This window comes from Caretta caretta, chromosome 2 (genome assembly GCF_965140235.1).
Source record: "Caretta caretta isolate rCarCar2 chromosome 2, rCarCar1.hap1, whole genome shotgun sequence".
NCBI lineage: Eukaryota > Metazoa > Chordata > Testudines > Cheloniidae > Caretta > Caretta caretta.
Genome location: NC_134207.1, coordinates 253,484,472 through 253,500,771, shown reverse-complemented (window position 1 = coordinate 253,500,771; position 16,300 = coordinate 253,484,472). Strand labels below are relative to the sequence as shown.

Here is a 16,300-nt window from a genome sequence, read left to right as displayed (position 1 = left end):
ACTTATTAGACTAAGTAAACTATGACTAGGCAGTCTATACTAGCCATAGCTTAAATCTCCAGTACTTTTGTTTGTGTTCAGACTAGGGCTGTCAAGCGTTTAAAAAAATCAATCACAATTAATTGCACAATTTAAAAAAATAATCGCAATTGTGTGATTAAAAATAATAATAGTGATTAATCACAGTTTTAAACAATAATAAAATATGATTTATTTAAATACTTTGGATGTCTACATTTTCAAATATATTTATTTCAAAGTGTATGGTGCTTACTGTATATTGATTTTTATTACAAATATTTGTACTGTAAAAAACAAAAGAAATAGTGCTTTGTTCAATTCACCTATTACAAGTACTGGAGTGTAATCTCTTTATCATGAAAGCTGAACTTACAAATGTAGAATTATGTATAAAAAAACTGCATTCAAAAATAAAACAATGTAAAACTTTAGAGCCTACAAGTCCATTCAGTCCTATTTCTTGTTCAGCCAATCTCTCAGACAAATATGTTTGTTTACATTTGCAGGAGATAATGCTGCCCGCTTCTTGTTCACAATGTCACCTGAAAGTGAGAACAGGTGTTCTCATGGCACTGTTGTAGCCGACGTTGCAAGATATGTACATGCCAGATGCACTAAACATTCATATGTCTCTTCATGCTTCAACCACCATTTCAGAATACATGCATCCATGCTGATGATGGGTTCTACTCAATAACAATCCAAAGCAGAATGGACCGACACATGTTCATTTTCATCATCTGAGTCAAATGCCACCAGCAGAAGGTTGATTTTCTTTTTTGGTGTTTTGGGTTCTGCAGTTTCCACAACAAAGTGTTGCTCTTTTAAGACTTCTGAAAGCATGCTCCACACCTCTTCCCTCTCAGATTTTGGAAGGCACGTCAGATTCTTAAACCTTGGGTCAAGTGCTGTACTATTTTTAGGTTTCAGAGTAGCAGCCGTGTTAGTCTGTATTCGCAAAAAGAAAAGGAGTACTAGTGGCACCTTAGAGACTAACCAATTTATTTGAGCATAAGCTTTCGTGAGCTACAGCTCACTTCATCGGATGCTGTAGCTCACGAAAGCTTATGCTCAAATAAATTGGTTAATCTCTAAGGCGCCACTAGTACTCCTTTTCTTTTTGTACTATTTTTAGAAATCTCACATCGGTACCTTCTTTGTGTTTTGTCAAATCTGCAGTGAAAGTGTTCTTAAAATGAACATGTGCTGAGTCATCATCCAAAACTACTATAGCATGAAACATATGGCAGAGTGTGGGCAAAACAGAACAGGAGACATACAGTTCTCCCCCAAGGAGTTCAGTCACAAATTTAATTAATGCATTATTTTGTTAATGAGCGCCATTAGGATGGAAGCATGTCCTCTGGAATGGTGGCTGAAGCATGAAGGGGAATACAAATGTTTAGTGTATCTGGTATGTAAATATCTTGCAATGCTGGCTACAAAAGTGCCATGCGAAGGCCTATTTTCACTTTCTGGTAATATTGTAAATAAGAAGTGGGCAGCAGTATCTCCCGTAAATGTAAACAAACTTGTTTCATTTAGCAATTGACTGAATGAGAAGTAGGACTGAGGTGATTTGTAGGCTCTAAAGTTTTACATGGTTTTTTTTTTGAATGCAGTTATGTAACTAAAAAAATTGGGACTGTTCATCTTAGAAAGAGAAGACTAAAGGGAGACATAGAATCAGAGAATCAGAGCATATCAGGGTTGGAAGGGACCTCAGGAGGTCATCTAGTCCAACCCCCTGCTCAAAGCAGGACCAATCCCCAACTAAATCATCCCAGCCAGGGCTTTGTCAAGCCTGACCTTAAAAACCTCTGAGGAAGGAGATTCCACCTCCTCCCTAGGTAACCCATTCCAGTGTTTCACCACCCTCCTAGTGAAAAAGTTTTTCCTAATATCCAACCTAAACCTCCCCCACTGCAACTTGAGACCATTACTCCTTGTTCTGTCATCTACTACCACTGAGAACAGTCTAGAGCCATCCTCTTTGGAATCCCCTTTCAGGTAGTTGAAAGCAGCTATCAAATCCCGCCTCATTCTTCTCTTCTGCAGACTAAACAATCCCAGTTCCCTCAGCCTCTCCTCATAAGTCATGTGTTCCAGTCCCCTAATCATTTTTGTTGCCCTTTGCTGGATGTTTTCCAATTTTTCCACATCCTTCTTGAAGTGTGGGGCCCCAAACTGGACACAGTACTCCAGATGAGGCCTCACCAATGTCGAATAGAGGGGAACGATCACGTCCCTCAATCTGCTGGCAATGCCCCTACTTATATTCCAAAATGCCATTGGCCTTCTTGGCAACAATGGCACACCGTTGACTCATATCCAGCTTCTCGTCCGCTGTAGCCCATAGGTCCTTTTCTGCAGAACTGCTGCCAAGCCATTCAGTCCCTAGTCTGTAGGGGTGCATGGGATTCTTCCATTCTAAGTGCAGGACTCTGCACTTGTCCTTGTTGAACCTCATCAGATTTCTTTTGGCCCAATCCTCTAATTTGTCTAGGTCCCTCTGTATCCTATCCCTCCCCTCCAGCGTATCTACCTCTCCTCCCAGTTTAGTGTCATCTGCAAACTTGCTGAGGGTGCAATCCACACCATCCTCCAGATCATTAATGAAGATATTGAACAAAATCAGCCCCAAGACTGATCCTTGGGGCACTCCACTTGATACCAGCTGCCAACTAGACATGGAGCCATTGATCACTACCCATTGAGCCCGACGATCTAGCCAGCTTTCTATCCACCTTATAGTCCATTCATCCAGCCCATACGTCCTTAAATTCCTGGCAAGAATACTGTGGGAGACCATATCAAAAACTTTGCTAAAGTCAAGGAACAACACGTCCACTGCTTTCCCCTCATCCACAGAGCCAGTTATCTCATCATAGAAGACAATTAGATTAGTCAGGCATGACTTGCCCTTGGTGAATCCATACTTTCCTCTCCTCTAAATGCTTCAGAATTGATTCCTTGAGGACCTGCTCCATGATTTTTCTAGGGACTGAGGTCAGGCTGACTGGCCTGTAGTTCCCAGGATCCTCCTTCTTCCCTTTTTTAAAGATGGGCACTACATTAGCCTTTTTCCAGTCGTCCGGGACCTCCCCCAATCGCCATGAGTTTTCCAAGATAAGGGCCAATGGCTCTGCAATCACATCCATCAATTCCTTTAGCACTCTTGGATGCCGCGCATCCGGCCCCATGGACTTGTGCTCATCCAGCTTTTCTAAATAGTCCCGAACCACTTCTTTCTCCACAGAGGGCTGGTCACCTCTTCCCCAAGCTGACTTGCTCTTTTTCTGCAATGAAACCACATTTGTGCAATGTCTGTACAGGAGTTATTTATTGCCACTTGGATGTTACATTTCAAACACTGGCGCTTTTTCCTTTTTGGGGGGAGGATCTATCCTGTTGTCTATGCCATCATGGTGCATATGTATTATGATGCACTGTTTCATTACAGAACCACATACACAGAGCAACGTCATTCAGTGCACAGATGGACAGAGTGAATGAGGCACAGAATTAAAAGAAGAAAAGTGGAACACTCAGTTTCAGACATTGAATTGGGACTCTGCAGTGCTGGGCTCTGTCCCTGGCTTTTCAACATGGACAAGATATCATAATTAGGCTTGGTAGAGTTCAGTTTTTAGTTTTTTAATAATTGTGATGGATAATATTGATGTTTATTTTTAAGCATTTTTATATTTTTTGTCCATATAAATGTTCACAGTAGGAACACTTCTAGGGGGTGAGTCAGACAATATGGGAGGTCAGACAACAATTATTTAATGATGATAGATATTGAGATTCAAAAAGTTAAAGCTTTATAACCATTAACCACAAATGGTCAACATCACATGTCAAAATATATCAAATAAATATCCATAAATTAAACTCTAATAAGTTTGCAAGCTGCATTTTTTCCTTACTTTGCCTATCTGTAAATTTCAATTAATATTTATGAAAATATTTTTGTTTGTTTTTGTGTTTACAGTGAAATCAATGTTTACTGAAATTTACTGATAAAATCTAATCCTTCCAAGCCTAATCATAATGTATATGCACAAGGAAGCTTAAGTTAGGTTGCGTGGTCAATTTAGATCAGAACCCTGAGACTTCTTGTGAACAGGCAGACTTCCCAGCCCTCATAGAGCCCCATTGAAGATAGTGGGGTTCCACATGGGGACAGAAATTCACCTGCACACAAGAAGTTGCAGGATCAGGGCCGTAATTCTGCTATTTCCTAACTTTTGAGTACCTGACTTTGCAATCTGAATGCTCTTTTAATGTAGTGTTTTGTATCTAGATATATATACATTACCATATACGCTGTATGTGTGGGTATAGTCCAAATTTGAATACATGAAATCTCAGTTGTCAAGAATTTAAAAAATACTTGAAAGCTATTGAAATTATATGGGCTGCTCAGGGATCTTAATCTTTCCCTTTTAAACTGTGAATTAGACCAGAGATGTTTTCTTTTTTCTGTGTCATCAGTTATTTTTCTCACTTTTATACAGTCATTGATGGTTTCTGTGCTATTTTTGCCTTTTTATTGATGCCTTTGATGCTTCCTTTATACCCATCTTGTTTTTTTTTAAAAAAACCAAAACTATTTTTCCTTTTAGTTTGGTTCTTGTTGTTACCCTTTTTTGTTGCTGTTTGTTGCTAATAGTTCCAATTAGTCATAAGATCCCAGGAGAATTCACTGACTTGTTCATGCAATTTTCCTGTGATCATGATGAGATTTAAATGAGGAAACTGACAAGGACTCTGGACTAATGTTCAGCTCACTGGTGACAGAACCATGAAGCAATCAGATGGACCGCTGACCTATGGAAAGTTGCGTTGGTAGAATGCATACCAAGACCTTTACTTCTAAGAGTCATGAGTTCACCTTCTAATTTTAATTAAATGTCAGGATCTAAGTTCTGAAGATCAAAATGATTATTTCTTTCTTTCAAGTGCAGTCAGGAAGGAAGCACTGCATGTGTTTTTTCCCGATCCTGATGAGATAAAGGTTCCTTTTCATCTAAATGTTATGACTTTCCATCCCTGACTTTGAAGACATAAAAAAATAATGCATGAAAATTGTTTGGGTATAAAGTGATGTATGATCAGACTGGTGTTTTAATAGAAGAAAGCAGGTTAATTGCACAACTGCTTAATTTTTTCTTCAAACTATAGGGTTTAAATTGTTTAAAAAGATATATGGATGATGAGGTTATTTTTGTAATCAAACTAAAGTTTCAATAAGATCCAAGGGTTTAAAAAATTAATGATTTCTCCATGTGCTTCATTCCCTAAACTATAACCGGGGGAAAGGATTTTCTAAATAGCTTGAGGGATCTGTATGTAGGAATGGACAGGTATGGCGTATGTTGGGTGTTGCTGGTCTAAAAGGGGGTAATTCCCATAGTGGTTGGTTAACTTGGGTATCAAAGGGACGAAGAAGACTTCTGCTAGAGGAAGGGAAGGAGATTGCAACTCTGACTCCTTTTCTCTCTCCTTGGCCTCCGACTTTAAAACCTAAGCATCTGTTGCTATGGAAACCCAGGAGCCTGATGCTCAGAGAAGAGGCATTGCAACCCTCTCTGCCGAAGTATTCACACTGGACACCAATTGCAGAACCCCCCCCGTGCCCACTCTAATCGTGTGCACATTTTCTCCTCCATTAGCTGTAGAAGTGCATTAATTAGTGGTCCCATTTAGCCTTGAAATTAACACCGCACAAAGCCCAGGTCGTTTTGTTTTGCCCTGTAACTGAAGAGAGGTGAGGGTGATGACAGAGAGGACCCCCCCCCCCGCAGTCTTCTTCGTCCCCCAGCCCAAACAGCTTTTGATCCGACAGTTCCCATTTGTTTGTCGCCGGCTGCTCTGGCGCGGAGCACAGTTCGGGTGGATTTCCACAGAGGGGCGCTGAAGCACGTTTTAATGCAGCAAAATGAATTAATACAAAGATAGTAGGAGGCACAATATACTGGATTTAATAAAATAGAATAAATCGTGAAGAGCGTGGGGGTGGGGGCTGGAAAGCTTCCTCCCCTCCCCCCAGCTAGTTTCAGAGGGATCGTATTCGCTGCTCATTGCCTGGAGCCAGAAATCAAAGCGCACAGAAACTGGGGAAGCAGCTTGGACGCCGGCTCGGCAGCCAGTGGCATCAGGCGACGCTTTCGTCCTCTCTCCCCTTCTGCTTTTTTTTTTTTTTCTTTCTTTCCCCTGGGAGTTTGCTGTGAGCCGAGCTAGGTTTTCAGGCATAGAAACTTCCCTGCTCCCGGCCGCTGGGTCCTGTCTCCCGGGCTGCGATCCGGTGTCTGTTGCTCCTTTTCAAGTTCCTTCCCGAAAAGCCACAGGGAGAGATAGCTGGAGAGGAGCCCGCCCTCCCTGCCCAGAAGTGCAACGTGTTTTGAATGAGGCTTCCCAGTTCGCAGCCTGCTCCGCTCGGTGGCTCTCCTGGAATGCGACCTCGGAGACGCCGGCCCATCCCGGGGAGGCACTGACAGCTGCGATCCGCCCCCCCCCCCGACAGCCCCCCCCTCCAACCCCATTTAATACCGATCCTCTCCGGCGCCATTCGCTGGGGTTCGGCGTGTCTGGGTGGCTTGCAACCTTGGCTGGTGCAACATCCCCGGGGCCTGTTCTTTGTTTTTGTTTTTGGTAATTCCCCCGTTTCCCCCCCAATGCTGCTGTTGAAGCAAGGGAGAGAAATAAATATGCTGCCTCCCTCCTCGCTCTGCCCTGCACCCCAGCTCCACTGATGTGCTACGGAGAAGAGCTCACTTGCGTGTAGCATGCTGTAACCCCCGCACACCCACCCACCCACCCCCAAAAAGCGCCTCTCGTGCCCCCCCCTCCCCGATTGACTTCATGGCTTCGCTGTACCAGCGATTCGGTGGGAAGATCAACACCTCCCGATCTTTCCCGGCGCCACCCGAGGCGAGTCACCTTCTGGGGGCTCAGTGCACCGAGGAGAACAGCGCTGCCGGCCCGCCCGCCCGCCAGCTGCAGCCGGAGAGCCGAGCCCGGTTCCAGTACCAGCCCCGGAGTGACGCCGAGGAGGAAGATGTAAGCCCCCAGCCTGGTTTGGGTTTTGCTCTGTTTGTCCGAGTGTCTCGCGTGTGTCTGTGTGTCCGGAGGTCGCTTGGCTGCCTTCTCTCTCCCTGTCTTGGTCTGCGCCCCGCTTCCCCGGCAAAGGCCAGCGAGGGTACTTTATTCCTGGCCATGTAAACAAGTCCCCAAACCCCCTCGGCTCCCGCTCTCCTGGGCTGTCTGGGAATGAGCCGGGTGGGGAAGGTCGGGCTGCTGTGCAATGCGCATGGTTTGGGTGCTTTTGGAAACCGCCCGTGTAAACTGCCTCCGTGCCCCTCCGAGTGTGGCTAGAAGTTTTTGCCTGGGGCAGAACCAGAAGGCTTCGCCTTGCCCCCTTCTTCTCCTTCCTGCCCGGCTCCAGAGCCCTGCCGGGGAGAACTTCGCACCCGACGCGGCCATTTTTGTTTTGTTTTGGTTTTGCTCGAAACTCCTGGTTAATGACCCAACGTGATGAGACGCGAGCCCCCGGAAGGTGCTGGATGCAAACTTCTCTCCCGGCACGTTCCCTCCCGCCGCTGCCGCGGGGAGTAGCGATTTCAAAGGGGGGCATTTGCATATTGCCTTAGTAACAAATGACTCATCCTGGCCACTGGCTTGCTGCTGGGACTCCTGGATGGAAAGAATTAAATCACCTTGGATCGATTGTTCCTAGTTTTTTCTTGGGGGGAGATTTAGAAAGAAGAGGGCCCCGGAAGAAGGTCCAAACAATCAATCCATCAGTTTCCCATCACTATTTCAGACTGGCGTGCTATTATGTTTGTAAAGGGATTTCTCTCTCTCTCTCTGTGTGAGTGTGTGTGTGTGTAAACTGCAAGGGGGAAAGTCGCTGCAATTTGGAATAATATTCCTATCTATTAAAATATTTATTTTCCCTAAAGGTAGGTTTGGAGCTGTGATCAGTGTTAATTATAGAAACCACTGATAATGATCCCTTATAAGTACCGACTGAGAGCGTGGTTTTATGTCTGAATCCCTGAGATCCCTGTTGAGAGGGGGACTGCAGCGAAGGGAGTTGTGGGATTTTGGTTTTGCCCTCCCCCTCCCCCCACATGAAAACTTTTTGTAGTTGTAGCAGGTAAAGCGGATTAAGTTTTTCTAGCAGAGAGGAAAGTTGGCCTCAAATCCTCTGGCAGGATTTCCATTCTGTTCATTCCAAGGGCCAATAGGTCGCTGGAGATGAGTTTACTTTTTTCGGTGGCTGGTGAAATCCTCACTAGCATCCTAAACACGACACACAGTTCCCGGGGGTGGCGGGACGCCTAACGTAAGGTCACGTGCACAAACTAAAAACACCGGAGACTTTTTTTTTAAGTGTTGATTTAAAAACTTTTCATTCTGAAACTCTTATCTCCTGCGATGTGACCCTGGAGCGGAAATGTGCCGAAACTTCAGCTCATTGGCCTCTAGGTGTCGCTACGAGAAAGCGAAGTTGCTGCTTTGGTATTGGTCTCCGGAATATCTTTCTCCCCTGGATTTTTTTTTTTTAATTTAACTTGGAGCGTATCTTTGTGGGTTTTCAATACGACAGATGTCTGGAACGGGTTGATCATCAAAAGCTTTGAGCCAAGAAACAAAGGGAATTTAACATGTGCAGATGATTTCTGCTGACACTGCTCTAAACAAACCAAACAAACCCTCTTTCCCAAAGTTAAGCTCATCAGTGAAGTGATCTGTACGACAAAAATCTGTATTGCAAAGGCCTTTAAGCGGGGGGCAAGTAAAGGTGATGTATGTACACAAACAGTTCAGATTAATTCCAAAACCCAGGCTGCTAGACTGCAAGGGGATTTATTTTATTTTATGTATTTAGAAAAAGAACTTTGCCGTTGACTGCGAGAGCTAAGTGTACCATGTCAGGGAGTTAGAGCTTGGGAACTGCAATGCAAATGTAATTGATTCATAAGCTTCACATACATTTCCCTAAAGAATCATTTCGGCTGTTAAAGTTAAGATGTAACCGGAAAGGAAGTAATGAAATTTGCCTTTAGAGTGACTATTGTAGAAATATTCAATGAATATTTCTGACTCGGGTTGGACTAGGAATTCCAAATAGTCATATAGTTGAGGTAATAACCCTTGGTTTGTTTAGATCTGTGCAGTAAATCGGCATTAATTTTTGGAAACTAGTTGTGCTAAGGGAAAGAATAATAAGACACCTCTAAGGTGGTAAAATTTAATTTTGAAAATATATTTTTTCCAAGAAGCAGAGGCACAAATTATGCTATACACCCCCTCCACCCCCCTCCGCCCCACACACTCACACCCACGTTTCCCCATTAGCTCCGGAGAGCTGTGACTTTGGGAGCTGTCCCAGGTGCTGACGTGATTCAGCTCTGCCAGGGAATAAGAACTCTCGCTTTGCACTGGGCAACTCAAACGGAAACTGGTGGCTTTATTGCTCTGTTGTGCCTTGTTGTCAGTCTGTGAAGTGTGCTCAGATATACACCAGACGGATTTCTGACCTTGGCCAGTAAACAGAAACAGAACGATTCCTCCCCCCCCGCCTTTTGCAGCTGAACTGGCTGCTGAATATCTGGATGACAGCGACAATAAGGCTTTCTCAGGACAAATTAATGCAGCTTTTGGCATAAAATCCCTGAGGGGAAAACAAAATTTGAGACAGGCACAAGGACAAAACTGGGTGCATGAAGTGCAATGGTTGTGTGATTTGGTGATATATATGTGCAGAATCCACTGACACTGAAGAGAGAGAATACTGACTGCTGGCAGTTCTACTGAATTGTAGTGGTATATGATATTGCTATTTGTAATTAGGGGGAGCCTGCCCGTGATTGACTGCTAAACCCCTTTTGAGAGAATTAAATCTCTGATGTAAATTTCACAGTGAGACTGAAACTGAACGTTCAAGATATTTTTCCCAGTAGAGGATTTTTTTTCTTTTCCAATTTCAAATTAACAGTTTCTAAGTCAGAGGTAGGAAATACAAAAATAGTTTTTGTGTGTGTATGGGGGGGGTAATACTTCAACTAAAAATGTAGCTAAGATTTCTTTTTAAAAACCACTAAATTGTTTTATAATGTGCTTAATAATCAGGCAGACTGAGAGTTTTTGAAAAGGCTAATGATCATGATCATAAGGTTTTTATACCTTAAAGATATTTATTCTGCATTCTATATCATTAATTGGTTTTATGGGTCAATTATTTTCAAGTATTTCTTAAGTATCAATACATTCCCCAGTGCTATACAAGACAGATGAAGACGGGTCTGGCCTTTCCAACCCATGCTGTTGTTTATATGCAATATTTCCCCTTTCCTATGTATTACTTTCAGTACTAGAGGAAACTTACATGTAATTAAAATAAGAAACAAAAACCTGTATTGAAGTAATGCAAAGAGTCTGATTTGTACCCCCACAATTAAAAATGAGGAAATTTCAGAGTTAAGATTGAAACTCCTCATCCCACCATGAAGTAGCTGGTGAGAGAGAGGTGAGTTTCATCATGGAATTTGAACTTTTATAAATGAAATAACACAGTTGTCTGGATGCAATTGGTATTTTGGCATCTAAACTTCACAGTAGTTAATTCTGGTAGCTGGTTCTGCATACCAAAAAGAAACAAACATGTTCAGTGATTTGGGGCATCCTGAGAACTTGTGTAAATATTGATAAGTTTATGACATTTGTTCTTGATTTTGTTATACTTCTGTATCATCCTAAACTGCATCCCTGACTCAGTTCTCTTTGCACAAATCAATCTCCCATTGGTTTCAGTGGAAGTACTGAATTGACCAGTTATTAAAACTGTAAAAATGAGTGGTCATGTAAACATAACCCAGATGACATAATAGTTTTGCTATTAATGTGCCTTTTCAAATTAATTTATTGGGATATGGTACAGTACCTTTGAAGAATGTAATCAAAGTCCAGTAATAGCAGAGTATTAATTTATGTTCTGGCAATGTAATCACCGTTTTTTCCTCTATGAGATTCATGTTTTGTATATTATCATGTAAACAGGAAATCTTTCTAGATGCTGGCTTTAGCTTTTTTCCCCCACATAAAGTAGAGCTTTTTCATTTTTCCTAAGCTTACTTTTCTTTGGAGTTATAGTGATTAATGAGTTTAATTTTTGCAGGCAACTGCCAGGAGGTGCTGAGTAAGATATACATGCTGATTGTGTATAACCCTGTTCCTTTTAATTACTGTGATGATAGCAATGCATTAATCAAGTGCATAAGAAATTGAGCACTTCTCTGTAATACAGAATATTGATCTATTTCATAATGCATTGACTATTAAAATGATAACCACAGTAATCCTTTTAAAATTAAATTCCTGATGATAAATGAAGTGTTAAAGCTTTCTACTGAAGTATCATATATAGATTTTCTGTATAAAGAGCCAAATGCTGCATTCCTTTTTCATTTATTCTTCAGGTAAAACTCCTATTTTTTGCCTGAGTAAAGGATTGGACCAAAATAAAGTAGCTCTCATTTTTACTTTGAAATCTGGAATACTTTTCATTCAATTGTATATTGAATATTTGCCTAGTTATATAAATTTATGCTAATTTTTAAAAGAAGAAACTTAGCTATATTGTAGTTTTATAATTTTCAATAGTGATAATTCAAACTGAGTCTATTTTATAGAAGTGATCATTTCAGTTTTAAGTAGTAATTCTAGAAGATAAAAAGATGTGATTGCTGGTTTGAGAAGTAAATCAAAGGTTACATGTTTCATTATTGTTCAGCTTGTTTGAACAATATTACAAATATTACAGCCCCTGAAAATATTTGACATTTAATATGTAAGATTTGCTAACACCTGCAATAAAAGTATTATTTTTCAATCCATTATTTTACTGTTGGATAAGCTATTGCTTCCCAGAAGAGTGTGTCCAGGTCAGTCTTATATAAAGGGTTAGGCAAGAGCTGCAGAACAACTTAAATGTCAGAAATGGCTCAGTCCTTTCCCAAACAGATGATTTTTTTTAATTGTATATATTTTGGAGTGGTCATTAATCAGTATATAGTGAAGTAGTCCATATGGCTACCAAAAATCTCTGTATAGATCAGATCAACAGTTTTCTTTCTGCAGTATTTGATGCCTTCTAATGGTCTCGCCTGCAGCCTATTCTTGGTAGGCTCTAGGATGTTGGGTGCAGTTATCCTGCTCTCTGTATGCGACTGAGGCCACTAATTTCAGTGGAAGCAGGATTAGGTCCCTATTGATTCGTTCAGCCCATCTCTTTAAATTAATAAAAATGCAGTTTAGTTCTATGAAGAGTAATAATTATACATTCATAAAGTTAATCTTCTCTCTGATTTGTCTGAATGCGAGTTAATTATATATTTCATTATGTAACTTAACATTGGATAATTTAAAATTACAGCAATAGGGGCTTTTCATGTATTGCTTAACAGTTGCTATATTTGGAATTCAGTGGCTTCATGATTTTTGTTGCTGGTTTAAAATTAACCTTCCTGTTTTGCAAGCCTTACTAACATTGATCAGGCCTTTGATGTATTATGCATCTATTAAAAATCTGCTAGGTAGAATATATTTTTAAGACACAAGAATAACTATGCAAAGAAGTTGACTCATCTGTCTTGTGGTAGTGAAATGCACAGTAATTTGAATCTCACCGAGTTAGAGTACTCAGCTCAGGTCCTTCCTCCTGAGCTTGCAGAGGCTGGGAGGAATGGGAAGAGAAGGTACAGAGTCCCAAGAGGGAGTACTTTGTATTGCTTTTAAAGGAACTTTCCAGCAGACTAAAAGAAAGAGGCTGGTGGGCTCCAGATGAAGCTGTATAGAGCTCTCCATTATCATGGCTTCAGTGAATGGCAAGAAATGGGGGAGAGAAGGGTGGATTCTCAGAGCTCCAAGAAAGGCTTCGAAAACTCCCCTGGAGCACTAAAGAAAGACAATCTGCAGGAGTAGAATCATTTGTATAAATGTCCTTTAAGGGCTCAATTCTACAGTCTGCATTCTAGCAAAGATCCCCTTCAACCCCAGTGATTTCAAGTTGCTTTTACAGGGAGTTTTTACCTAAGTAAGTAAGGCCTGCAGGATGTGACTGGCAGAGTGCAGTTCGAAGTATGGATTTTCACACTGTGACCAAGGGGTGGCAGCATCTCTTATTTAGTATTTTGCCATAGATCACTTAACATAGCAATTTTTTGTAGTAAGTCATGAACTATTTGTTCATATAGCCACTCCTGCATTTAAAGGTTACCTATGTGTTTCTGTTTATTAAGGGCTAGTTTCCCAGATCTGCAGAGGAGGTCTGTGTAGGCTCAAAAGCTTGTCTCTCTTACCAACAGAATTTGGTCCAATAAACTGTATTACCTCACCCACCTTGTCTATTTATTAAGGGTCATTTTTGTTGCTTACGATTTTCTGAAGGTTTTATAATTTCGCCAGAAATTTGGCACGCTCTCTCTGTCAGGGACTAATGGGATTTTCAAAGTTTCTTCAAAAATGGTTTGAGCCATTTTAAAGCATAGTAGGAGTGGGGGAGAAATTCATGCTCTTTGCAAAGAAAAACTGTTTGCTACTTTTTAATAAACATTTCTCACTCTCCAGAGGAAAGGGATGGAAACTTTTTATTTGGTAGCGTTATAGGGTAAATTTTCAAAAGTGCGTAAGAAATTTAAGAAACTAAATCCTGTTTTCAAAAGTGATTTAGGTAGTAAAACTTAGGCTCCCAAGTCATATAGGCATTTTTGAAAATGTTACCCATAGTCCTTAGGTTGTAGATGTGCCAGATATTGGTATAGTGAAAATTGGACTTCCTTTGGCTAAGTTATATGAGTTAAAATGCATTTTGCCTATGTGCACTAGATTATGTTAATAAATCTGACATTCTCCTACTGGTCTATTGGCAGTGTCCATGTGTGTATAAAATGAGCAGAAAAGTCCACAGAATAGTCAGTTTCTCAGGATCCCACTGGAAGTGCACGTGTATGCACCATGAAATAGAATGGAGTATAAGTGTTAATAGGTACAGAATCGTATAGTACGATCTGGGAAGGTATTCTGGGGAGTGAATGGATTACACTTGTTCTGTGCTTGTTGTGCAGAGGGGATGTCTGTGCGCTCCCCCACTTTGATGCCCATTAAGTGGCTGGCCACGTTCTGTCCCCCGTCTCCCAAAGTTAAATTTTTTCCATTAGCTTGGAAGCACTTTGCTGCAAGAACTTTTTATTATTTATTTACTTGTATAACGGTAGCCCCTACAGACCCCATTTGAGATTGGGGCACTATTGTGCTGGGTCCCAAAGAGCTTAAAAACTAAATAGAAAAGGCTGACAAAGAGTAGGAGAAAGTAAGTATCATTATCCCCATTTTACAAATAGTGAAACCGAGGCACAAAAGGATTAAATGATTTGCCCCTGGTGAGACAGGAAGTCTTTGGCAGAGCTAGGCACTGAACCGAGATCTCCTGAGATCCCAATCCAGTGCTGTTCACCACCTGACCTTCCTTCCTCGCTATTTCTTAGCTCTTACTTTGTCTTTTGAGGCTTAAATTTTTTTATAATCCTGCAGAATGCAGAAAAACCCGCACACCCACACCCGCCCTCTCCCCCCACCCAAAAAAACCTACAGAGAAACCGAATATCACTGGCTTTGGAATATTCTTTTGTCCCTTAAGCTATTTTATTTGTTGGAGGGTTTTGCTGTGAGTGTTTCAGCAGAATTCTTAAACATTCTCTCATGTAACTTGTCCTGTTAGTAGCCCTAGAGCACTTGCTTTTTGTCTTTGCTCAGGCTAAGCGGACAAAAGAAGAACATAAGAATGGCCATACTGGGTCAAACCAAAGGTCCATCTGGCCCGGTATCCTGTCTTCCAACAGTGGCCAATGCCAGGTGCCCCAGAACAGGTAATCATCAAGTGATCCATCCCCTGTCGCCCATTTCCAGCTTCTGGCAAACAGAGGCTAGAGACACCATCCCTGTCCGTCCTGGATAATAGACATTGATGGACCTATTCTTCATGAACTTATCTAGTTCTTTTTTGAACCCTGTTAGTGTCTTGGCCTTCACAACATCCTCTGGCAAGGAGTTCCACAGGTTGACTGTGCATTGTGTGAAAAAATACTTCTTTTTGTTTGTTTTAAACCTGTTGCCTATTAATCTCATTTGGTGACCCCTAGTTCTTGTGTTATGAGAAGGAGTAAATAACACTTCCTTGTTTACTTTTTCCACACCAGTCATGATTTTATAGACCTCTATGCTATCTCCCCTTAGTCGTCTCTTTTCCAAGCTCAGAAGTCCCAGTCTTATTAATCTCTCCTCAGATGGCAGTCGTTCCATACCCCTAATCATTTTTGTTGCTCATTTTTGAAACTTTTCCAATTCCAGTATATCTTTTCTGAGATGGGGTGACCACATCTGCATGCAGTATTCAAGATATGGGCGTACCATGGATTTATATAGAGACAATATGATATTTTCTGTCTTATTATCTATCCCTTTCTTAATGATTCCCAACATTCTGTTTGCTTTTTTGACTGCTGCTGCACGTTGAGTGGATGTTTTCAGAGAACTATCCACAATGACTCCAAGATCTATTTCTTGAATGGTAACAACCAGTTTAGATCCCATCATTTTATATGTATAGATGGAATTATGTTTTCCAATGTGTATTACTTTGCATTTATCAACATTGAATTTCATCTGCCATTTTATTGCCCAGTCACCCAGTACTGAGAGATCCTTTTGTAGCTCTTTGCAGTCTGCCTGTGACTTAACAATCTTAAATGTTCAAGATGTCATAAAGAGGATGTATCCTCATGAATATATGTTATATTCTTAGCAGATTTCTATTGAACATGCTCAGAAGTATGTTTTTAATTTCTTTTAACATCTATATTTTTAAATTATTTTCCTCCAAACAAAGCAGACACTAATCAATAGTATTCCTGCTTCTATCAGTTATCTCAAAGCCCTTTAGAAATGCAGATAGACATCATTATATTCATTGTACAGATGGAGAGTCTAAGACAGAGAAAGAGTAAGTGACTTAGCAAGTCAGTGGCCTGAATAGACCCATTTCTCCTGACACAGTCTGGTGCCCTGTCTAGTCAACTACAGTACATCCTTCGTCATGGCTCAATCAAGAGAAGTGCTGAGAATGCTGGACCCAATCCTGCACAGGGCTTAACCGCATGAATAGCCCCATTGACTCATTGAAACTATTTATGTGCTTAAAATTAAGTAC

General features: G+C 41.2%; 1 protein-coding gene across 7 annotated transcripts in view; it reads left to right on the top strand.

Annotated features, from left to right (window-relative positions):
• The window catches only part of DPP6 (dipeptidyl peptidase like 6), a 790,271-nt gene that overhangs the window by 191,918 nt on the left and 582,053 nt on the right, over positions 1-16,300 (top strand). The window contains exon 1 of one of the 7 annotated variants that reach the window (XM_048837578.2): positions 6,574-7,089. The exons of 5 other annotated variants lie outside the window; for them this stretch is intronic. In XM_048837578.2, coding sequence (XP_048693535.1) covers positions 6,892-7,089 — 198 coding nt within the window. In that variant the 5' untranslated portion in view covers positions 6,574-6,891. Of the gene's footprint in view, positions 1-6,573; positions 7,090-16,300 lie in introns of those variants that run through there. One more of the 7 variants, XM_048837583.2, reaches the window with a different exon arrangement.